General features: G+C 43.0%; 1 protein-coding gene across 9 annotated transcripts in view; it reads right to left on the bottom strand.

The window, feature by feature from the left end:
* The window catches only part of Adamts20 (ADAM metallopeptidase with thrombospondin type 1 motif 20), a 130,695-nt gene that overhangs the window by 59,146 nt on the left and 45,666 nt on the right, over positions 1-25,883 (bottom strand). The window contains exons 8-23 of one of the 9 annotated variants that reach the window (XM_031353648.1): positions 25,368-25,473; positions 23,559-23,705; positions 21,677-21,818; positions 19,299-19,403; positions 17,831-17,976; positions 16,175-16,356; positions 15,940-16,076; positions 14,186-14,303; positions 11,112-11,207; positions 8,754-8,920; positions 8,478-8,607; positions 3,483-3,609; positions 2,663-2,873; positions 2,341-2,505; positions 1,772-1,936; positions 463-582 (exon numbers count right to left, since the gene is read on the bottom strand). In XM_031353648.1, the coding sequence (XP_031209508.1) occupies positions 463-582; positions 1,772-1,936; positions 2,341-2,505; positions 2,663-2,873; positions 3,483-3,609; positions 8,478-8,607; positions 8,754-8,920; positions 11,112-11,207; positions 14,186-14,303; positions 15,940-16,076; positions 16,175-16,356; positions 17,831-17,976; positions 19,299-19,403; positions 21,677-21,818; positions 23,559-23,705; positions 25,368-25,473 (2,264 nt within the window). Of the gene's footprint in view, positions 1-462; positions 583-1,771; positions 1,937-2,340; positions 2,506-2,662; positions 2,874-3,482; positions 3,610-8,477; positions 8,608-8,753; positions 8,921-11,111; positions 11,208-14,155; positions 14,304-15,939; positions 16,077-16,174; positions 16,357-17,397; positions 17,407-17,746; positions 17,977-19,298; positions 19,404-21,676; positions 21,819-23,558; positions 23,706-25,367; positions 25,474-25,883 lie in introns of those variants that run through there. The other 8 variants (XR_004113529.1, XR_004113531.1, XM_031353614.1 and 5 more) reach the window with 8 other exon arrangements.

Raw genomic sequence — 25,883 nt, forward strand, 5'->3', positions numbered from 1 at the left:
GCTAGTACTGGGTAGGAAGGAAGTGCTAGTACTGGGTAGGAAGGAAGTGCTAGTACTGGGTAGGAAGGCAACATTCCAAAGTCTATCACCATTCCGTCTGACCATTGAAAGGATAACGCCCTTCAAAACAGCCCTAATATGGACCATTCTGAAGGAATCCAGGGCTGTACCATGGAAAGAAGACTTCCCCAAGTTCATGGGGGTTCACAGTCACAGACACTATCAAAGAATAGGAATATACGAGTCCAATGAACTCTTGTAGAGCAGGTAGAGAAGAGCCTTGGAATCAACACAAGGGGGCCAAAACCAAGAATGACACATTCTCACATTCTGTATTTTAGAAAGTGCTTCATGGTATAGATGATAAGGAGAAAAAACTACACACACACACATACACACATAAAATTTGTGCTCATCGATGACCCTTCTGTTGCAAAAGTATTTCTTCTTCTGATCCTTTACCTGTCTGTCACTTGGCCGGCTGGCTCTCGGGCATTCTCTGTCATCTAGCATGGTGCCAAATATCTCACTGATACACTTAACTGCACGCATCTGATACCCGTGCCCACAGGTGGCCGTGCACTGAAAGGAAACCATAGGTGCCAAGAACAGTTTTCAAGGATTACAGAAATGCCCAGCTTCTTAGTGAACTACAGTTACATATCTAGTTAGTCGTGTACTTTCCTTTCTGACCAACCCTTGACGTCAGATGACACCTGCGATCAGTAAACTGAGCTGACGCGCCTATTTGCTCAAAGTTTTTGTGCAGTCATTACCTAAACACCGCAGTTCACCAAATGCACCAGGACTAATGTATTTTTAAAGTTGTCAGGTTAAGATGTTAATAGAGTCCTGCTAGTTCAGGTGGGGAAACAACACAATTTCAGTAAAACACAGCCCTGCCCAATGAGCGTCCACCATATGTTAAGTAAAGTTCCTTCTCTAGAAAGAAATATGTAATTAAAGAAGTGAGAGGAGTCTTCCACGGCCACGGCAGCCTCCATGGCTCACTGAAGTTCCCACCTCACCTGGCCTGACTGTCCTTCACCCCAGTGCAAGACTCAAGCACAGTGAGGGCAAAGTGACACTGACACTGGACACAGACGTCTGCTGAAACTGATGAAAGCACACGCTTTCAGCATTGTGCTTAAGGCAGATTCAAAATCAAAGCTGAATACTAACTAAGAATGGCACACTCATCCGGAGCTGCATTTCAGTTATGCATTTTTCAAATATTAATATTATTGTGTGTGTGTGTGCATACACATGCCATTATTGTACTTATGTGGATGTCAGACAGCTTTGTGGAGTCAGTTTTCCCCTCCCACCTTTCATGAGATCAAACTCAGGATATCAGGCCTTTGTAGGAAGTCCCTCACCCAAGAACAATCTTACCAGCCCCTAGGATGCATTTTTTTTTCTTAGATATTTTCTTTATTTACATGTAAATTTCTCCTTTCCCAGTTTCCCCTCCAAAAAACAAAAAGAAACAAACAAAAACAACAAAACCAAACCCCTGTTGCCTGTCCCCTCCCCATGCCTGCCATCCCACCCTCTCCCACTTATTGGCCCTGGCATTCCCCTACACTAGGGCACAGAACCTTCACAGGGCCGAGGTCCTCTCCTCCTATTGATGATTGAATTTGCAATCCTCTAGTGACACCAAGAGATATTTCACAGTGTCCCGTAAGAAGAGAGCTAATTATTACAATTTTCCAGGCATTCTCTATACAGATGCGCAGAAGCAGAGAAATTCCTGTCATATACTCACAGAACCCCACGGCCCCACATGCCAAGAAGCGCAGGCACGGAGCTCACAGGGCCTCAGCGACTCGGGCTTGGCACTGGCATTACAGAAGCCATCCTTCACGGGGTCTTCACTCCGCTGACACCAAACCTGCCGCTGCTTCATTCCTTTTCCGCATGTGACAGGACACTGAGACGTGAACACGGCCGCATTACAAAGAACCACAACTGTCCCACTAGCCCCCTGCTCCTCTAGAGACATTCTCTGGGTAAAACCAGCCACTCAGGTTTTAACATCTGCCGCCTAGGTCTCATTAAAATATCCGTTTCTTCTACCAAAAACCCAAAGCTAACCTCTGGAGACGTGAGTGACCCACGATGCAATGGTACTCCTGCTTTTTTATGGAGGCGGTGATAGACTATCAATAAATGTTACCGCTGACTTGATCATTATAAATTGTCCCCAAAGTAGACAGTTTTACAAGTTTTTCCTGCATTTCTGATAAATACAGTTGGGGCTTACAGTCCTGAGCTGTAAGTTTCCGTAGCATGACACTCTAGAGTGGTTTTTCTGAGCCACGTATTTAATGTTACCTCACTCCACTCACTCGTTGCCCAGCTGGGACACGGAAACTCATTGCAGTTCTCCAGCACCACCCGCGGAAGCTCCTGACACTCGCGTTCAGCAAGGCGGTGGCCAAAGCCATTTACGCAGTAGGACTCTCGAGTCTTCTCACCGCCGCCGCAACTCCTAGAACACTAATTAAAAACCAAACCAAACCAGTGACTTTTAGAAATAAAAATAAAACATCAAAAATTTAACAATAATAAATTTTAGAGTGCTAGAAACATTTGATTGGTGAAAGGGGAGGCACCTTTTTTTTTTTTTTTTTTAAAGCAACACATTGTATTTTACCTGGGACCACTCTGAATAATGCCACCTTGTCAAAACACAGCTGCCATGGCATGGCTCTCGGCTGGGAGGTTTGAGCTGGTCACCACAGTACTGATCTCCTACTGGGACAGTCTGTCCTTTATGAATGGAGTACTTCATGCAGTGAATGTCTAGGGTCCTGTATCCTTGGCCACACTGGGATGAGCAGTCGCTTTTCCCAGTGATGTGCCACCTAGAGAGGAGATGTTAGTACAGTTAGGAATGGTGCCTATGAATATTAATTTAAATTAAATTTAGAGGCTTGGGGATATGGTTTAATTTTTTAAACTTTTTAAGAGTTCAGGGATAATCCATTAGAAATTATTTGATAAATCACTGAATCCTTAAGGATGAAAAGTTCTTGTATTGGACCTTGTATTGTCTGAAGGAGATCTAGCCTCCCGTTGCCAGAGGACTGGCCATAAACCTCAGAACAGAGCAAGGGATCTTGCCACCAAATGCCAGAGCCTGGGTCAGTGTGCTGAGAATCTGTACAGAAACTTGCTTTTCTGTTATTATTCAACACAAAGCTGCCTATATATAAGCTGAATATAGGCTGTGAAAGTTGCTTCCTCTTAAATATGCCTACATACTGGTATTTAGCTAATACAATTAATTCAAAAGTCACATGAATTACTGAGCATGGGCATAGAGTGGAGATCCTGAGTGTTATGAATGACAGAGCAGAGGACAGGAATTAACTAGTTGCTGGCTCTGCCCAAGGCACCATGCTGGGTGGCTTATCTAGCAGTTAGCTCATCTTCATTACAACGGGTTACTTCACATGGGACTTCCCTTTTACCTGAGTTCACAGTCCGTATTGCACTTTTCAGTCACAAACAGTGGCGTCGGTAAGTGGCCACAACTGTGATCCGATACAACTGCATGGTCACTCTTACGAACACAGGCAATTTTTCTTCTATGAAGACCTTGGCCGGAGTGAAACAGAAATTAAAAATTAAAGAAAAATGGATTTAAGTAGGTGGCCTGTAATCACATTAACTAGCACAGATGACTCAGCTAGGAAAGCAGAAATTTTCAACACTACTCGAAGGTCAATAGTACATTAATTAGTCTTGTCAGGAATTACATTTTATAAGCTGAATCCTCAATGAATGGGAAGTGGGGGTGGGGGTGGGAGCTTGCTTAGAGAGGAGCCCAAAAGAAAGATGGGTAGCTATGGAGTAAAAAACCTTTCACCTCTGAAACAGCAGGGTCAGAAGGTGGGGCTGGAGCCAGCATGGAAGTCCTGGAACTACAAGATCATTGTCTCCAGGGATTACTTTCTAATATGTGCTGTTGCAGTGTTAGGACAACATCCACGTCAGGTGGAATGACACATGAACTGACTGGTGGGGATACAGCCTATGACAGTAAGCCGTGTCCTTTCCCTTCAGTCCAGCACTGTCCATATAGGGCTGACCTTCTAGACGGGAATCACGAATGGCAAAGGTAATGATGAGCAAATCAAAGATTAGTAATTCCACAGGTTGCAGGGGAAAGAATGGAAGGCATTTAGGGGCAGAGAATCTCCTCTGTGTGACACTGGAACGTGGAAACACATCAAAACCCACAGAATTCACAGCATGGTGAAGAAAGATTCTAGCATAAACTACAGGTCTCGTCAAGAGTCAGAACTTGCTGGGCAGTGGTGGCGCACACCTTTAATCCCAGCACTTGGGAGGCAGAGACAGACGGATTTCTGAGTTCAAGGCCAGCCTGGTCTACAGAGTGAGTGAGTTCCAGGACAGCCAGGGTTACACAGAGAAACCCTGTCTCGAAAAACACAACAAACAAACAAACAAACAAACAAACAAAAAGAGTCATAAGGAACTTGTCGGTTATACCCACATGCCAATGGATGCAAAGGCTCATGGCAGAGTAGCAGGGAGGAAGAGGGATGGGACAGATGGGGCCAGTCAGGAATAGTCAGCTCTTCCGTACTTCCACTGTTTGCTAGGACTCATGCTGCTCTAAAAGTAAGGTCCGGCTTTGTTTCCAGGGCAGAGAAAGACACGTCAATGAACCCCAAAACATGGTCTGATCAATGCCAGCCTCGGCCCACCCCACAGAGACTGGGCAGCTGTTTCTCTTCAGGCCAGCCAGGGCCAGAGCACCCCAAGTCTGCATCCTCTTCAGGAGCCGAAGCACTCAGTGACAGGATCAGATTTCTGTTTGGTGAACGGTCCACTTTGTACTCACACTTGACTAAACACGAACACGTGTTTACCTCAGATCTGTTCTAAGGCCTCTTTAAAATAAATGTAAATGACTTTGAAAGGCACGTATGTAAAGGAGCAAAAGAAAACAAAGAAAGAAAAGGAAGCTGAGGAGAAGAGGGAACAGGAAAGATGAAAAGGAATGGTAAATGCTTCGGACAGAACCAAGGCAGACGAAGCCCAACCTTGTGAAAGCAGGAGGGGTAGGTAGGAAAAACAAAGAATGGATTAGAACCCAGATTCAGACGACAGGTCAACTACAGCTACTCCAGTCACCACCAGCAGGCTGCGAGCCGCAAAGGCCACTTTGTACTTTCTGTAATTGCAATAACGTAAAAATGATACTAGCAAAGTTAACTTTAATGGCTCTTATATTTAACCCCAAGTGTATTGAATTTGATCATTTCAAAATACTGATATAAGAACTATTAACAAATATTTTGCTTCCTTTTTATTTTAATCTCCAAAATCTAGTGGGCAGCTCACACCTGCAAACAGACTGGTCAGGAATGGCTGGTGACTGCCATATGGACAGAACAGCCCTAGAAAAGGAGAGCGCAAAATACAGGAAGGAAGGGTCACACGAGACAGAAGTGGGTTGGCTAAGGATGGCGCCCTCACATAGAGGTGACATCCCAGCTCCCTGCACATCTGTTCCAAATGCATCCAGGACGGGTCCATTTTTCCAACCATGACCAATGGAAGACAGTTGATGTTTTTTCTCTTGGGGCACTGTTCCCAAAAGCAAATGATGAACTGTCTTTAGGGTCTTCTAATCATTCTTATGACCCAGAACACAGTTAGTTTTAGTTCTTACATTATCAAAAAGCATTAACAGGGATTTCCGGAAGCCTCAAACATGAGAGATAAGAAAAGCCAAGTGAGCAGGAAACAGGCATGGCTAAAGAAAGCTACTAACAAAGAAGGTCAAAGAACGGAGATTATTAAAAGACTTCAATTGAAGAGCCTTCACCTTCAAATAAGACAAACGTTAGGAAGACAAAAGACTAGTGTTGTGAGAAAAATCATAAAAAAAAAAAAAAAACTCAAGAAGAATCTATTTCCAAAAAGACTGCGGTAAAAAATCACAGGAAAAAGATAAGAAGGACCAGCTCATCAAGGGTTCCATGTAGGCAGCTGAGGAAGTCCCAAGCAGATGTGTATTGTTGTCAAGGACCAATCCCTGAGATTTCCTGGACGTTGGCAAAGCCTTCCTCCTCCTGTCCATGAGCAGATGCTGAAAGAGTGTACAGGTAACTCGGAGGGCAGCTTCCTGCCACCCAGATATTTACAGCCTGAGGCAGCTTCATTAAAGAGACCTCCCCGGACTCACGGCCCCTCCTTCTCAGGCTGTGCATAGAAAACACTCTGAGATTCTGGGGCTGATGCACAGGTGGCACAGCTCCATTGGGGCTGGCATGGTTTTTATCCAAACCCAGTCTTTCAGTACGTATGTCTGCATCTGTCCTTTCCTCAGTTCCCTGTTTCCACGATCCCCAACCCATGCAGGACAGAGCAGTGCACCCATTCTCGGACATCATTAGAATGAAAGAGAGGATCCAGAAAGCTTTAAGAATGGAGAATGCCCCGTACACGCCCAGGGAATTAAAGAGCAAGCTGAAGAAGAAGCCAGCCGGCAAGACCTTCACGTGTCTAAAGACAAGTTGTCTATCAGGACTTTACACCATTAGATTAAAGAATTTGCCAGGCATTTCAGAAATGGTAACGCCCCCCCCCCCCCAAAAAACAAAACTCATTCCTTCTCCAAAGCATACTGTGGTCTGTTTCCCCTAAGGAGAAAGGTAAATATAAAAGAGGATTCAGGAGATTAAAGAAATACTCAAAAGAACTCCCAGGATAATTTTGAAGGGGTGTCTGAAGGGGATAATTATACAGTGAATCTAAAACAACACACATTTATGAGCACAAGAGCAAAGAGGGAAACTGCAAAGACAGAGAAAATTATGCTTTAAAAGAACACAAGAAAATTCTAAGACAAATACGGCTGCTCTAAAGTCTTGAGTATGAGATACTTTCAGAGGACAGAAAAGTAAGAAGGCGCAGAGCCACACAGAGCAGAGAACCTAGTCACAGTGTTTGATGGCCAAGGGATTAATAGTTCCCGTTTTCCTGCCCACCGCCCCTCAGACGCTATTCTCGAGGTATCCACTGTATTGTAGAATCTTTCTTCCTTCACCTGTCGCTTGGCTTGTTGTCCCGCGTCCACAGCCACACACCTTACATATATGTTTACACACTCAGTGCAGGATGGCTGCCCCCACCTCTCTGAACTCCACTTGTCTTCTGCAAAGTTTGACCAAGGCTTCTTCGTCAAAATGACCACTTGAACCTCCCCAGTGCACCAGCTAGACTTTCTGTCAAGTAGATGCAGGCTAGACTCATTGAAAGAGGGAACCTCAACTACAAAACACTTCATAAGATTGGCCTGTGGGCAAGACTGGGCGACATGTTCTTGATTAATGATTGAATTGGCAAACCACAGCCCATTGTGGGCAGTGCCCCGCCCCACATTGCTTTTGGCCATGATCACAGAACAGAAACCCTAAGCTACCCAGTACTGGCAGTGCCCTGATTAGACTCTAGCATGGATCTTGTGCCACCTACTACTGTGTCCCTTCTGAGAGACTGCCCCACACAATGACAGAATACCATGCTGAGCTGCTCTGCCACAATGCCAAAGAACAGAGGCAGGGTCTTTTCCTGGAGAGCGCCACTGCTCCTGTGGCACCTGACAGGTGAGAGGCTTAGACAATCCTCATCACAGAGGGCCACCTATTGCCTCCAGCCACCTACCCTTCCTCTTCTGCACATCTGAGCTTCCTTCCTTCTAATCCACTGCCCCCCCCTCCCCGCCATGCTCTATTCTATGCAAGATGTACATGTCAGCTTCCGTACTCTACAACTTCCCCTATCTTTTCTGGCGGATCTCCATGAGCAGCTGTGGCATTGCATTTGCATGACAGGATCTATTTATGTGCAGGCTATAGCCAGATATAAAATTAGGCTCTTAACAATAATCTGAGTCAAAGTGGTCCCTCAATAAATATTGCCGATATGGAGTCATAACATCATATCATAAACCATCCACAATTACAGACCACACCATGGCTCCACTGTTTCCATTTTCCCCTCTGCTATCCATCTCCCTGCTTCGCCTTTTTCCTCTCTGACCCTTCCAGCCTTTCACATCACAGTACAAATGTTATTTTCTTGTGTCCAAGGAAGAGAAATAAAATAAATGTTTGACATTGCAACTGTAAAAGACAAGTGGGAGTCTAAGAAAAGATGTGTGGAGGGGAATGACTGGGGGTTGGTGCTAACCTGGACACCTAAAGGGAAAGGAGGAAGAGAAACAGTGGAAGATGTTGAGAACAGGAGGGTGGACGGGATGGTTAGCCACAAGGAGAAGAAAGATGGAGAAGAGGGGGTACAGGCAGGACACTTTGGATGCCTGTGTGCTCTGTGCATGGAAGGTCTCATTAGCCTTCCAGAGTCAAGGGAAAGCCAAACAATACCAACATGCATAAACTTGGGTCTCTTATTTAAGGCCAGGGTACCTTGGCACATTTTGGTACAGTCTTGCCACGGCCCATATGGATCCCAGGAAAACAGATCACGCCTCTCCTCGATGGGGATGTTGAAGGAATAGTGCACATCAGGGTTGTATAAATTACCCACACACAACACCTCAATAAAATACAGAGGAACATACAATTAATTTAGAAAAGATACACTCTTGAGACATTGTTTTCACAACTGATCATGTCAAGCACTTAACCAGCCCACTGATAAGACTTGAAGCTCTGTCTCACTGCGGCCTAAAGAGCCGTTACCTGCAGAACAAGCTCCGCCTCCAGCCGGTCCGTGCTATTAATTCTTTCAATCGAGTTGTTTGACCCACTGTATTCGAAAACAGCACCCTGGATGTTGATCTCTTTCTTTGCCATACTTACGACAAAGTTTCCATTCAAAAGAAAGTTCCCTTGAGGGTCAGATAATGCTGTAGAACAATACAATGCGGCTCATGAGACAGAGAACGAACGGGGTGGAAGCAACTGTCTTCACTTTTGAATTCAAACTTTTTTTCTGAATCTGAAGAAAGCGGATAAATAGATGCTAAGGAAATAAACTACGATGCTGCGGTCCCTAATCTGCAAGTAAGAAAACTTGAACAGAGCAGCCAAGTATGCTAAGACAAAGTCGCCCTACCCTGCCATGTCCCAGGACCTCTTCAGAAGCACGAGACAGGAAGGACACATGGGAAGAGGAGAAACCGGACAAGACAGAGCACCCCCATACAGAGCACCCTCATACAGAGCACCTCCTTACAGAGCACCCAGCCAATCAGTCACCAAGGCAGAAAGCCAAACAGCCCATCTGCATTCCATTTATGCTTAATTCGGAACAAATGTGCAAAGCCTTAATGTTTTAAAGCCAAATTTTAAAATTAAGTTAGCCCTTTGACAATGTCATACACAGATGCAATGCATTCTGGTTATTCTCCCCGTCCTTTACCTCTCCCCCACCTCCATCCTCTCCCACTCCTCTCTACTAATCCTGTCTCCTGATTCATGACTCTTGGTTTGGTTTTGTGGCCCATTTAGTTTAACCAGGGCCATCTGTGTGACCACTGGATCGGGAACTGAGCAACATCAGCACTAGCAGGGTACCCCATCCCCACTAGCAGGGTACCCCATCCCCACAGAAATGTTCACAGTTGTTCACAAGGAAGCCGTTGATCACCATTGATACGTGTGACTCTTTTCAAAACAATATCTTCCTTCTATAGACCCTTTCAATCACTCTTTAACTGATTCCTATTAAAGAATCAATATAAACCCCGGTGATCATTATCATCAAATTATCATATCTAGAATCAAATCACCATGAAGGCAAGCTTCCTAAAAGGGCCTCTCTGGATTAGGTGAGGCACTGGCCATGCCTGTGAAGGGTCATCTGGATTAGGCTTACTGAGCTTAGCATTCCCTAACACTAAGAAGTACCATTCCGGAGCTTAGGTCCAGTCTGTATAGAAGAGAACACTAGCTTAGCACAGGCAGTCATTATTCTCTGCCTTCTGACTGTGGCAGGCCGGCCACCAGCTGCCTTGCCCTCCTGTGACTCGGAGCTTCTCTCCACATTGGATACACCCTTGACATATAAGACCACAACAAACCCTTCAACCTTAAATGTCTTTGTCAGGGTATTTCATCACAGCAACAGGAAAAGTAGCTTGGGCTCCTGTCCTACATGTGCATGTGTGGATATATAATATATATTCCTAATTCGCTACATCTAAATACAGAGTTGCATAGAGCCCATAGGCACATGAAACTGAGCATTCTTCAGTGAGCAGCTCAGCTGGGTATGTGGGTCACACAGACCCAGCACTGGTATAAAGAGGTCCAGCTGATTGGTTACTGTAAAAGTCTACACTTCCATGCCAAAGCTCTCCTGTACGTGCTGAAGAGCTAGCCCTGCACACTTGACCCTATAAAACCAACTATGCTTTCTGAAATAAGCTGTTCATAACAAAGTCACATTGCTGGTAGTAAGTATGAGTTATGTGGGCCAATATTTCAGGTCTTACTAACTGAAGGCAGATAAATTGCCTTATCATCTGTACATCACCCCCTTCTCCAGGTTGAGGAATTTGATAATTCAGGAATTGGCTCACTCTGAGAGAAAACCTTCGTGAACAACCTCTCAAGTTTCTAGCTAAGCAAAATTCTCCAAATCTGAAAGATGTTTAAATAAAAACATGAAACAAAAATGTGTTTACACACTAGAAATAGACAATGACCTTATTCAGCAATATCTCAAAATATAAAATTAGTCATATATAGAAGAAATTTAAGTAGAACTGTATTTAAGTACTTTTGCTACATACTAAAAACAGATTTCAAGATAGTCAAAGAGTACTACAGTGAGCATTAGAGAGAAGAGAAATTTATTCTGAATGAATACATGCAGTTTTAATTGACTAAATATTTGGTTACCTAAGATACTATAACGAAAAACAAAAACTAAACTTTCCCATTATTTCTTTTTTTCTTTCTAAAAGGATATATTTTCAATATATTAAATATATTAAATATATTTTGTGTAGAGAGAGCTACCTCACTCACGGACATCCAGGAAATTGCGCCCAAGCCAGACATACATCACTGTTGCTCACTCCATATGCTTACCAAGATAGTTGTCATCTTCTGGTCTTCCGGAATAGCTGTGCTGAAGAATTTCAATGTTTGTAGCCCCTGCAGGGATCTTTACAACGACATTGTAACCTGCAATATAGTTTTGCAAGCGTATAATTTCACAAAACCATAAATGTACTTCTTTGCCGCTTTCATCCCCAGTCTGCAGGGTGAGCGCTCCAAAGTATCATGATTGCACAAAGCTCAGAGTTTCGATCACTTGTTACCACCAAGTAGCTGCATGGTGTAATCACTCTTAACATGTCTTTCTAAACCTTAAATACATGGTTAAGTGGGTTTTCCCATCTGAAACTCACCTTACCACACCATGCAAGATTGAGATGAGGGAAACTGCCCCAAATACACAGACTTTAAGATTAGGTTGCTTCTTACGATTTTGTTTTTATTACTGTGTGTGTTTGTGTAGGGGGTAGGGGCAGGGGAGGCAGAGCCTGCAGTGACCAGAAGAGGATTTCAGCTGTCTGGAGTTGGAGTCAAGGCAGTTGTGAGCCACCTGATGTGGGTGCTGAGAACTGAGCTTGGCTCTTCTGCAAAAGCATCAGGCGCTGCTTCTGAGCTGTCTCTCAGTTCCAACCTTGAGATTCTTAAAGCTCAACATTTCCTCTTTTTTTCTACACTACTTCTGTAATTCTGAATGTATTATAGAATGCTTACCTCGGGACAACACACTTGCAATCCAGGATTTCAAACACCTTCGCAAATCTAGGGATATCGGGGACACTGACATGGTGTGTTGGTGGAGAGTAACTGCATATTTTACTATTGAGAAAATAATAAACTTTAAAATATTAAGCTTTTGGTTTGTACCTCAAACAAGAATCTCTGCATTTACATCCAAGTTTTGTGTTACTTTTAAAAGTCTATCGACATCCGTTACAAGAAAAATAAAAAAAAAAGTTACTTGAGTGGAATGAAAGTGGCATCTCTAGTTCACTGGACAAAATTCTGCAATATTAGCACTGGTTGAAGAAGAAATACCATGTAAAATACACATGGAACAAGAAAACGGGAACTTTTCCCGTCCCTGAAAATGTTCACAGAGCCTGAATTCCCCAGGTAAAGCACAGACCTCTATGTGCTCAAGAGGTATTACTACAACTTACTTCTTGTCCTTTTAAAAACTGACTCGCTCGCCAGGCGGTGGTGGTGCATGCCTTTAACCCCAGCACTTGGGAGGCAGAGGCAGGCAGATTTCTGAGCTCGAGGCCAGCCTGGTCTACAGAGTGAGTTCCAGGACAGCCAGGGCTACACAGAGAAACCCTGTCTCGAAAAAAATAAAAACTGACTCCCTCAATTTAGTATACCAATAAGAGTTGTAGGGTTTTTTTATGCCTTATGTTTGAAAATACTGTGCAATGGTCACATTCATCTAAAGATGACACTGCCAGATGACCTGTAAGCCTTTGCAGCAACTTAACTTCTCTCTTTAAGGTGTCACAACTTAGGCATAAAGATAAGAGTTTGACTGCTCCACGTGTCCTGTAGTTTATAATCCCCAACGTTAATTTTAACCCAGACAATTCTTGCAATAAAACAAGCTCTTCCACGGGTCCCTCAAAGCACTAGAAGGGTGCCAGAATGAAGGCGACCACCAGAGGGCATATGTGCTAAATATTATCCCCACCCTGCAAATGATTTGCAGCTGGCTTCCCATTTGTCTGGGAACTATTAATCGCCACATTATTTACACAAAGGTTAAGTACTCGGCTCTATTTGATGTGCGTGGTTTTGTAATGGGAAATGTGTTTTAGTAACTGAAGTCTACGACAAGTGTGTCAGTGGCTATGAAAGGGGATCAAGCATGTACCTCCCATGACAGTGACCGAGAGAAAGGGGAGATGCAGCTGACATCCATGGCCATTTCCAGCACATTAAAATATGAATTGGTCTACGCTTCTCACATAGATAAAAATTTTAAAAACTGAGTCTTGTGTAATAGCCTTTAACCAAATAGTTACTATTAGCATCGTGAGCTCAATCATAGGAACACAATTTAATGTTGAAAATAACTCTGTGAGAAATAAGTGTTTACTGTACTAGGAAAGTTTTAAGGATCTGCTTGTGTCATTAAAAGAAAGAACATTTTTTCTCAGAAAATTTAAGAATGGAAAAATGTCTGAGGTAGTCTTAAGACAGTTTTAAATGAAACAAATCATGGTTAAGTATCCATTGGAGCTACAGTCCATATGCTACTTGGGAAAACAAGAGGTAGCAATTATGGGCCAACAATAAAATTAACAGTTTAACCTTGTAGTTTCGATCAACATTTTCAATACACTATCAAAAACAAACACAACACAAAGACCGGGTATCTTCTCACAAAAATAAATAGATGATAGACAGATATGATTGATAGATAGATCGATCGATAGATGATAGATAAAAAGATAGATAGATAGATAGATAGATAGATAGATAGATAGATAGATAGATAGATAGATTCAAATGCTAAATTAATTAGAAGCAAGTTTCCCAGAGAAAAGTCATAAAGATATACATTCTAAGTTGCAGGAACACCATTAAAAGCATCTGCAAAATTAAGTAACATTCACACACCATGGTCAAATACCACTCAATTTACTGTTTGAATTTAATGTATCTGATTGTTGTTGTTGTTAAAATTTAGACTTAGGGTTGGGATGGTCTCAGTTAGGACAAAGCTTGCTGAACATGCTAGAAGCCCTGAGCTTGGCCCCAGCACAGCATGAGGTGACCATAGGTGGTGTGTGCTTGGAATCTCAGGACTTGAGAAGTCAAGGTTGGAAGATTGTAAGTGTCGGGCCAGTCTGGGACACATGAGCCTCTTTTCAGAAACAAAAGACAACGAAACCACAGACTCAGGTTTTTCTTAGACAAATGAATCCACAAATTCAAATAATATTCCAGGATCAAGGTTTAGTTTCTTTACCTTTGGACACTTTTCATGGACAAGCCTGGGGAGATTGAGTCCACAGGCTCTAATAGAGCATTCCTGCTGTGCCCCCATTACACAGAAGAGCCCTAGCTCCGATGGAAGGGAAAACCAGAGGCAAGCCCACCCAGCTTACCATAATGGGCACTGTTGAAGACACCCGCCAGGGTCTGGCACGAAGAGTTATCACCACCACATACTCCACATTTGTCTCTCTTGGCCTTGGAGTTTAACACATGATCACAGCCAGCTTGCTTCAAAACACAATGATCATGAGTCATATCATCAAGGTGACTAATTAATTATGTGCACAGTGCTTTAAAGTAAACAGGGTTCTCTTTCAAGGGATTAGTTCAACTAGCAGGACTCTAGCACCACAGGAGTCTCTGAGTGCTGCACTGGAACAGGCAATGTTTCCCGTATTCCATAGTCATTTGAAAACCATAATTCAGGGCTGGAGAGATGGCTCAGCAGGCAAGAGTACTGTCTGCTCTCCCAGAGGACCTGGGTTCTATTCCCAGCATCCACACAATGGCTCACAACCATTTGTAACTCCAGTTCAAGGGATCTGACGCCCTCTTTTGGCTTCTGCAGGCACTGCATGCATGTGGTGCACATACATACGTAAAACATTTTTCAGAAGAGAGCCATTCTTTAAAGAAAGATAATTCAAACAGACATATTAGTAACATGTTAGAATATCCAAAAAAGAAGTTGGTTATATTACTTTTTTTTAAAAAAAAAATCATCGCCTTAGGAACTCTTAGAAAAATAAGAACACCCACTTCAAATAAACATTTGAACAAATTTCCCCAGATCAATCTTCAGCATAAGCGTCTATTAAAGGGTTTTGTCCAGACATTTCAGACAAAAGTACCGTTCCTTTCCCCACAGGTGTCCTCTGCACATGACATGGCCTTTAGTTTTGTGGACTACACCTCTAAACTGAGTGACCCGAAGAGAAAAGTGCTACATGTGCTACAGGGCTTGTTTTTCCATTGACTGATTGGTTGATTGATTGATTGATTGATGATTGATTGGGGTAGTGGGCAGGGTGTGTACACCATGCATGGCCTGTGGGAATTGGTTCTCTCCTTCTATCATGTGGCTTCAGGGACAGAACTAAAATTGTTAGTCTTGGCAGCTTTCCCATCACCCTGAAGTACAGATTTTTTAATACATGAGGCAAATATTTCCACAAGGAAGGTTTATCCGTGTATCTTATGAAAGTCAAATGCTTGTGGGTGTTCAGACTATTCAGTCATATTCTGTTTCAATTCACTTGGCTATGTTGACTATGTTGCTTGTTATAAGGCGTACAGCTTCGGGGCCACTGGGTACTCACTTCCTCACACAGCTAAGATCTTCTCTTTGATGTGAATGGTACCTGACATCTACTCAATCACTGCCGGTTGAACAGAATGAGAAATGAGAGTCACAGTCCTAGAGAGGGAGGGGATGTGGGTGGCATGTCACCATGGGAGGCCACATCTGAAGTGGCAAAAGCCCTTTGATATGCCTCATTCTTTTCCTACCTTTAAAAGTAGCTGATCTCATCTTCACGCCAATTTTAAATACAATTGGCAAAACAAAATCAGCCAGCCATCTGAATGCACTTTAGACTGCTTTTGTTTTATTTTTGAGGTGGGATACAGCAACTGTCTAGACCAGGCTAGCCTACCCTTGCCTCCTGAGTCCTGGAGTACAGGTGTATACCACTGTAACACTGTAACTGCTTCATAACAAAGCTAACCATAATCCTAGAGACAGCAGGATATCAAAGGCTACTTTAATGGCATTCACAAAAACAAATTCTGAAGAAACAGAGACAACACCCGTTACAGAAGTAGAAGAAACACCTTCTTAAATAGAGACACGAGGTTTACTTACCCGACAGAGGCCCTGGACACAGATGTCGTTAGTTTCCGTCCCACAGGGTGTCCCATCAGCAACTCTGTCCTTTAGCTGGTAGAAACTGGTGGTCCCAGCAACCCGACAATAGAGTTTACAGCGATCTTTTATGGCAACTGCAAAGGGAAGAGTCGCATTTTGGAAGCAGAACAGCCAAGTTTTGCCATTTCTCTACGGCAGAAAGCTTTCGTATCAGAGCAATGGCGTTACTCACTCCCGCTGTACTTTGGAAGCCACCTCACATTGGGGGGGAGGCCGTTGATGTCGAAATGTTTACCATCAAAGTCGGAGCATTGCTTTTCTCGGAAGTCTCGCTTGCCTTTTGGACATGAATCAGTATTACATGATCGAAATTTCATCCTGCGGCCCACACAGTACCTTCCTCCGTTTCGTGGCCTAGTCAAATTCATTACATTTTAAAGCACATCAGTAAGACATTACTGTGGTCATTTATTTCTACAACTGTCCCATTTCCTTCCAGGACCAGAAAGGCCACTGACTGACGTTCTTCAAACACTTATATGTTAAAGTAAGAAGGGCTTGCTGACAGGAGCCTGGTGTGGCTGTCCCCTGAGAGGTTCTACCAGCACCTGATTAATACAGAGGCAGACACTCACAGCCAACCATCAGACTGAGCCTGCGGACCCCAGTGGAAGAGCTAGGGCAAGGACTGAAGGAGCTGAAAGGGATTGCCACCCCAGAGGAAGAACAATATCAACTAACTGGACCATCTAGGGCTCCCAGAGACTAAACCACCAACCAAAGAGTATACATGGAGGGATCCATGGCTCTAGATACATATGCAGCAGAGGATGGCTTTATCTGACATTGGTGGGAAGGGGCACTTGGTCCTGTGGAGGCTTGATGCTCCAATGAAGGGGGATGCTAGAAGGGTGAGGCAGGTGTTGGGGAGTGGGTGGAGGAGCACCCTCACAGAGGCAAAGAGAAAGGAGGTAAAGGGAGATGGAATGGGGATGGGATGGGGGGTTTGTGGAGGGGTAGCCAGAAAGGAGGGTATCATTTGAAATGTAAACAAATAAAATGATTAATAAAAAAAGAAATATACAACAGTGTTTAAGCAGCTTTCTGGAACATGAACCATAAAAATAGTGTGTGCTCAGAGAATGTCCTGGGTAACAAGAGGAACACATTCATTGTTGCCATGCTTGAGTGGGGCACACATATGCTTGTCACTGTTTCAATTTATTCCTGGAAATAAACCCCAGATGTTTTGAGAGTAAGGATGATAGATAATTTACCCGGACCAACATTGCAGTGCATGTTTATTCAGAGTGTATCATATTCCTGTGCATTCAAAGTGCTCCCTGGCATGACTGTCCTGAGTGCCACCTGGCTCATGAGAATGGAAACATTTAAGCTCTCCTGAGCTCCCAGCATGCTGTAGAACTGGATGAAGAGAGATGCTTCATAACTTACTTGTGAAGGCTGTGACACATCCAGAAGAGGAGCAGAGGAGGAAAAGGAGGGACGTTAGGTCATAGAACCGTATAAAACTCGTAACTGAATACACACTTAGGCAAGAGAGCCCGGCACAAGGGGAAGAGCTCAGCTGTTCCGTTGGAAACACAGTAAAATGAAGATGCCATGACAGAATTACCGTTCACATTCACTTCTCAAACTCACACTGAAGCAGAAAACAGAGTATGGAGAAAATAGCTCTCTCCGTTCAAATGGAGAAACCTAATCAACATTTTTTTAAAAAGCCCAAATCTACAAATGAAAGTATTCCAGGCGGATTATGAATCTCCGAAGCCCGCAGACTGACCTCCAGCTCTAGAAGTGAGCAAAAGCGACTTTTACTTTCAGAGGCTTGGAATAATCTTAATTTACAGTGACTAAGGAGACGTACTCGGGCCGGTCACAGAGCCTGGCTGTGCTCTTGATCCCACCTCCGCAGGTTCTTGAACACGAGCTGTAGGGTCCCCACGGTCCCCACTCGCCATCCACAGGGCGGGTCTCCATGTCCCTGGTCACACACAGCCCACGGTGGCAGTGCTATGAACAGAATAAGCACACAAATAGAAATGGCTTGTGCCTCCATAGTTAAAACATCGAGGTCACTGCAACAGCTGCGTGAAGATGAACAGGACAAGATGTGCCCATCATCTAAAGGCAAGGATGACTCAGAAGTGAGGCTGCACTGAACACCAGCTTGGAACAGGTTCTATCCACGGGGCACCTGAGGTTGGTAGAATGCAAAAAGAACGTAATTCTTTCTCTTTGCTTTTGAAATTCAGGTTCTCATTAGAGAGGTAAAAAAAAATTTGAGATTAAAGTGAAAAGTGTTTATCCTATATTTATCATAGTGTTTATCCTATCTTGTTTATCATACTAGCTTCAAAGCAGTGCTTTTCATAATGTAGTGGTCATCACAACTGTCATATGTGTGTGTGTGTATGTGTGTGTATAAAATCATGCGCGCACACACACACACACACACACACACACGCACACACGCGCACACACACATACATACACACACACACGCACACATGCACACACACACACACACACACATGCGTACCCCAAACATAAGAATAAATATAACTGAGGAGATGAACGATCTCTACAATGAAAGCTGCCAGGATTTTGAGGAAGTAAGCCAAAGACAGCACTAGACAATGGAAAGACCTTCCATGCCACTGGATTGACAGAATGAATACCATGAAAATGTCTACCAATGCTACCAAAACTAATCTACCTATTTAGTGCAATCCCCATCAAAATTCATACATGATTCTTTACAGAACTAGAGAAGAACAATCCAAGAATCCACAGAGACCAGCAAAGACCATAAACAATGAAAACAATCCCAAGAAAAAACTAAAGCTGGAGGTGCCACTACCTCACCTCAAATGACACCACAATGTGTTTCACTTATAGATGAAACTTATTTTAATGTATTTTGAACCACTAAAGATTGGAGAAAACCATTTAACACAGTCAATTATATTCAATTAAAGTTTAAGAAAGAAAATATATGCAAGGAAAACATCTATGTAACTGGGGGGGGGGGGTTGCCGGGGACATACTAACATTCTGAGGTCTGTATTTATCATAATCATGAAAATACAATATGTATATCCATGTAATTACTTAAATAACTATATATAACATAAACCCCATCTATTAGTTTTAGGAACAAAGTTAAAACGAGACATTTAATTCAGTTGACACTATACTGTTTCCAACAAACCCAGCAATACAGTCACCTCAACTAGCTGAGCCACAGAGGGCAGCAAACAACGAGAAATGCAGAGAGCAGATGTCCATTCCAGAAGTTCTGGATACAAGACTCACCCTTTGAGAAAACCTACCATCCCAGGACCACAGCTCGTCCCGTCTGCCAGCGGCATGTGCTGTGTGCGACAGCCCTTGTGGACGCCTTCCGCACTCGTGCACCACAGACGCCGGCATTGTTTCTGCAGAGTAACAAGCAAGCAGGCAAGGCAGAGCAGATATCAACACGCAGACACACAAAGTCTCTGCGTCACAAAGCCACGTGATCTGTTCCCTAGCTCACGGCTGAAGCTAGACATAGTCAACAAATGTCAAGTTCTCACACAGCACTCACTTGGAAAACCATCTGAAATTTTACTAGTATATTAAATGATGAGAGGAATGAGTCACAGTGGAAATATTCAGTTATTTTGAACATGCTTCCTTTCTTTGCAAGACATTTTTCTGGAGAGGTTGTTGTTGTTGTAGTAGTAGTTGTTGTTGTTGTTGTTATTGAATTTTATTCATAGGTTCCCTGCCTGGCACAATGGCACCGTGTATGAGTGCCATGCATGGGGAATACTGTGAAAAACATCAATATTCCTGAGTCCGTGAAGTATGATGCATATTTACAATTTCTGAACAAATGCAAGAAAACACAAGAGTCGTAGGAGCTGTGTCCAAGATAATCAATCCCTCTATTTCTGAACTTAAATGCACAGTTTATCTGGTGTTCGAAATCAGACCAGAAGAAAGAAACACAGCCATTACAATAAAATGCTAAGATGACAGTCTCACGACGGACATTTAAGTTTATTAAGATCTGTGACTATAAATCTGAGGCCTTAAATGTATTAGTCACTATGTGGGATGAGCTTTACAGTTCTGCACTCTTGCTGTTAAGTGACCTCCACTGGCCCATTCACTACGCACCTATTGTGTGGTAGCCTCTATCCAAGTGATTCTCAACCTTCCTAACATTGTGACTTTTTAACATGGTTCCTCATGTTGTGGTGACCCCCAACCATAAAATTATTTTTGTTGCTACTTCATAACTGGAATTTTGCCACTGTTATGAGTCATAATGTAAATATCTGCTGTTTGGGTTGTCTAGGGTCACAACCCACAGGTTAAAGAATGCTGCGCTGGGCGATGATCCTGAACTGTTAACTGGTAGTGCAAGTGTATTAACCAGAATCTGAAGCTGCCAAAATCAGAAGTTTTCAGATTTTAACTTGTTTATACCTTGTGATTTTTTTTAAAAATATATATGACAAGCAAGTTCCCTTGGCATTGAGATCCAAGCCCAAGCACAAAACTCACTTGTGTTGATATACACCAGAGCTGGACCAAGCAGCGACTTCCCCAGTGTCATTCAAGGGGGCCTGTGGTGTGAGGTCACATGGGAAGTTTTCATCTGTGCTATCAAACTGGCAAAGTTTCCAGACTTAGAGCCTTTCAGATTCTGGAGTTTCAGACTGAGGGCTCTCAACGTGTATAGGTTTATTTTAAGTAAATTAAGTCTATATTCCTGGGCCCAGAGGTCCTCAGACTCTGTTAAGGTGGAAGTTGACTGGCAAGTTCATGCTGAGAAAGGAGGAAAGTGTAAGGTCTGTTCTGCTTGGGAAAGTGAAGTGTGTATGCAGCACAGCACTGACTGATCTGTAAATCACACCCTAACTTTACACCCGCATCAGAGAGAATCTCAGTGGCAGACCTGATTCGAGGGTTATGGTATCTGATGGGTTTCTGTCATGGAAAGTGAAAGTGGGTGACCATTGGAAAATGTCCCCAAAATAAATCATGAAGAATACTTTGATTTAAACTAAGCATCTAATTCCTTTGTGTTTACATCTGTGTAACAGACATGAAAGGCTGGAAAGATGGCTGGGGAGTTCCACACAATTACTGCTCTTTTAGCAGAATTGAGTTCAGTTCCCAGCACCCACACCAGGCAGTCCATAACCTCCAGAAACTCCAGCTCCAGGGCATCCAACATCCTCTTCTGGTTTCTGTGGGCATTGTGCTTACATACATATAGCCCTACAAACATGCATACAAACATAATTAAAAATAAAATACATCTTTAGAAAGGCATGCAATCCATTATATTTGTGAGGCCCTTAAAATGACTCAATACTAAAAACAAAAACAAAAAAATCCAAAATTTTAACCTCTTCCTCCCCAAATAAGTATTTAAGTATTTTAAAATTTTATATCATATAGCTATGCTGTGGTTATACCTTCCAAAAGGAATACTTTATAGAAATCTGTGAGAGTGAGCAATATTTATCTGGAAGTACCTAGCATTATACCGAACACATCATTAGTTTTGGTTTTTCGCTGTCTTAGGCCCTTTCTAGGAAAGAGCAGCTAATCCATCCCCCACTCAAGAATGAATGCATATTTTGAAGTACATCCTTGCTATGACTTCTACGTAGTTTTTTTTCAAACAAAAAGGTAGAGTTTCTCCTACCAGGTAGGGACACACTTGTGATCCAGGACCAAACATGAGCTCGCACTGTTTGTTCCCATCGTACACGGAGCCCGGCAGCTGTGGAGTCAGGTCATAAGTTCTTCCGTTGGGTTTGTCGAGAAGGCATTCTCCATGGCCAGTGCTGGACCAGAGACAGAAAATAGGACACCTTGAATACACGTGCATACACGGTAGTATCTCCACCAGGTTTCTGTTGTTCATTACTCTCAAAGACAATATTCGCACAATCTCATGATCTAAAAAAAAACCATCTCTAGCCACATCAGCCAAGCAAACATAGTGACGATGTCGGTTTTCCTGAGGCGTTCTCACTGTGTCTGTTTGCACACTGGATCCCCACTCAGGATTGGCAGGTGAAATGTCGTGGCATGGCCTGTACTTGTTTGGAACCCCACTTACACTTAGAAGCTACAGAGGCATGAGGGGTGGGCTAGGAATGGAGCTCAGTGGCACAGCATCTACGCAGCATGTGTGGGAACTTGGAGGTCATCCCCAGCCCTGCACATAAGAGCTGTCTAATGACAAGTTACCATGATATAATTAACATCACACTCTCAGGACCCTTTAGCCTCAAATGTCTCGTCCAAACTGTCTAAGTTTAAAAATAAAGCTGTATTATGTTTCTTGTTCTAAACTGCAACAACAAAAAGGGGAATTTCAAAAGCCCGAATACTTATCCACTTTAAAAGGCTGCTCAGGAAGTAACCAGAGCAGAGTTAAATTCCCTGGCTTTGGGGCTTATGTATGTTTAAGTCCCTTATTGTGCCAGGAGATGTGCTAATGAATAAACTCTTTAACCTGCCTCAGCCAGGTCTCGCCCTCCATACGCTGAGAAGAGTGATCTCTTATCTCACAGCTTGCTATGAGAATGCAGTCATAGGCTGCACAGTGATGCTTTGGCCAGTGACGGGTCAGATGTCAGATGGTGGTTCATTTACGAGAACCACGGTTCTAGTCGAGTCCTCTCCATCCTTTCTGTCAAGAGAGCTAACTGCAAAATACTAATGATGTTATGTCGAGAATATAAACTATAGAGGAAATTAAGAAGAATTGGATTTGTGAATAAATATTTTATGGGAAGATCTTGATAAAACCTAGTGACCATGGTGGAAACACAGTTTTAATGAAAGACATTAGAAAGCAAAGAAAATTAGCAGAAAGTAAAGCCATAGGGTTGGGAAACCAGCTTTCCTATTCTCAAAGCTACCAAGAGCCTCAAAAGAGCATGTCAGGTAGAGATTCCTCAGTGCCAGCAAGAGATTCCTTCTCTGTGGCAGCAGAAGCAGATTTCACTGGACCTCAGCTCTTCTTAGTCTTGAGGGGACACCCTAAACTTCTGCCACTCAACAGCCTCTCAGAGTTACTTAGTAACATCTGAAAAATGCACAAGTGTGTTCCAACGGTCATGAAGTCACTCTACGAACAGTTTTTGGCACAAGAAAATGTCCAGATTTAAAAAACAAAGACAAAAACACACATCTATATGCCTGAACTATAATACAAAAAATGTCAAGTGAAATATTATATATAAATCCTTGTTTTTAAAAATTCTTTATGCATTCATTTATTGTGTGGGGCGCACTTGCCACTACACACATATTGGGGGTCAGAGGACAATTTGGCAGGATTCTGCCCTCTACCATGTGGATTCCAGGAACTGAACTCCAGTCATCAGGAAAATGACTTTACCCACTGGGCCATCTTGTTGACCCATATCTTTTCATTTTTAGACTTTTATTTGTATACTAATAATGAAAAACTAACCCTCTACTGGACCATTCTAAAGGAACATGCAGCTGTGAAGTCTGACAGTGTACATAGCAGTCACCCAGCAACTAAAGTCACAGAAACCCAGACTCACTCGAGAAACTCCGTGATGTGCTTCTGACTGCATGCTGACCAGGTCCAAGGGCTCGTGTGGTAATTTAGTGTTGGGGCCATGACGTGATACTGATGTTTAATCCCAGCTTCTTTACATTTAAAGCTGTCATCGTGTGGAACATTAAACCTGAAAATGAAAGCAAACACTTAAGACCACCAAAAATGAATACGACATTAATAACAATCCCAATGAAAGCAAACACTACAGACTACCAAAAGTGAACATAACATTAATTAATAACAATCCCCTTGTGTTTTTACAGCTGTACAATATAAATATAGACAATTCCAGTTACATCAGGTTTTATACTCTGGGTCTTTACATAAGATGAAATTCTATGCTTAGAGTCATGGTTTCAGGTGAGAACTAGATCGTGTCTTTGATAGTCTCATCTTTCTTATTTGTCATCAAAATCTAAACAATAAAACTATTCCGAATTTGCCCCATCTACTCAGGATATGAGCACACTATTCACAAAAACATGCCTGTATGTTTCCACCTGGACATCTAGGAGGTGGGTATGTATTCTAGGTAAGATGCCATCACATTAACTCTAGACCATTGACTCTAGACCATTGACTGGCACATCTCCAGCTCAGTATCATTCTACATACAAACTACATATCAGCAGAAGCCTGGGGCTTCTGACCCATCATAAGCAACAATCAACAGACCATAATAATAAGAACAAGCCCAAGGTCATGCAAATATTGACAGTGGGAGCAGTGATTTAAGAGCTATCGGGCCAGCAACAGACTACGTGGCTGGCCTCACAGACTCCGATTTGGATGGAAATCACCCTTACGATTCACCCACATTTGAGAAACCCTGAGGTTCCTCAGGGAGAACATCCATCTAGTGAGTGCCACACTCTCTGCCCAGTGTACAAGTCGGCAGCTTTAGGGACCAGCAAATGTGTTCTGAGGTACCACTGCAGGATTTCAACAATCCGGAGGTCTCCCTCATTCTGCCTCATCCCTCTGTCCCCTTTATATAAAACTGCTGGTGATCGCGAGTTAAAGGGGAACTGAGGCACCTTCTAAAGAAGTTATCCCATCTCAAACTACCGTTCACAAACATTCCATTGTCATGATCAGGGAGGAAATGTGGTCAAACAAAGAGCCATTTCTGGCCTCGATCCCTTACTAGCTGCAAAACAAGGAGCATAATGGCCTGCTCTGCAGCTACATTCAGAATTATCTCTCAGAAGATGAATTTGTAAGACTTTCAGACTGTTCCTGGGGGCTCTGAGCACATCATGGGAAACCATGACCTCCATTCCTAGAGCACAGAACCCCAACAGGGTTTTCCTAAAGCAGGAGTAAGAGAACACCAAATAGCTGTGGATGATCTCTACAACAAATCTTTCGATGAATAAGAAACCCCATGGACCATGGCCTGTGCGAGGGCGCTGAGCAAAATAAGCAAGATGTGAGTTGGTCTTTCAAGTGTTGCTGGAGTTCTCCAGAACCAGGAGCCCTTGTAAGCTCCCCCAAAATGACAGTGGACAGTACCTGGCCGTGTATAGGATGACAAGGAATAAAGGCTAAAGGTCCTCATCATGTAACCAGTACAGTAAGTGAAATAAAAGAATATTCAAGTTCTACTTCTTTGAACTGCTGGTCTGTGCAGCCTGTCTGACCTAACATGGACCACAAAGGACCAAAGCAGCCTCTCAAGGATGAAGGATGAAAATCTCACTGCAATACTTGATGTGGGAATACAGGTGCTCATGGCTGAATGTCTGCAAGTGGAAGGCACACCCCTCAGGTGAGGGAAGGTACTCACACGTGCCCAAGCTCATGGGCGATGGTGAAGGCAGCGCTCAGCCCATTCTCTTCACTAATGGAGCAGCTCCGCGAAGGATCACACAGGGTGCCAAGCTCTGCTAAGCCTAAAAATTCACACACACGTACTTCATCAAAATGGGAAGCAGCATCAAAATCGCCATGCAAAACTAAATGTAAACCACTCACTGGTGGTGGAATTACTGCAGAGATGTCTATTAACGGTGAACTAATATTTAAAGCCGAAAAGTAAATGAACAGACTAAATGGCTTGCATTGAAATATTTTGGGGACGTTTTGGATTCTCTCATGCAAAATAATAATAATAATAATAATAATAATAATAATAATAATAATAATAAGATGAGCAAATACTCTTCTGCTACCACAGGGGAATAGAAAACAGAGCTATCTAGTGTGGGTATTACGAAAGACAAAGAGCTCTAGTTGGTAGACAAATAAAAAGAAGAATGAAGCTGACGTGGCTTTCATTTGACTTTAAAGTTTGGAGTATACA

Source organism: Mastomys coucha, unplaced genomic scaffold (genome assembly GCF_008632895.1).
Source record: "Mastomys coucha isolate ucsf_1 unplaced genomic scaffold, UCSF_Mcou_1 pScaffold11, whole genome shotgun sequence".
Classification (NCBI taxonomy): domain Eukaryota; kingdom Metazoa; phylum Chordata; class Mammalia; order Rodentia; family Muridae; genus Mastomys; species Mastomys coucha.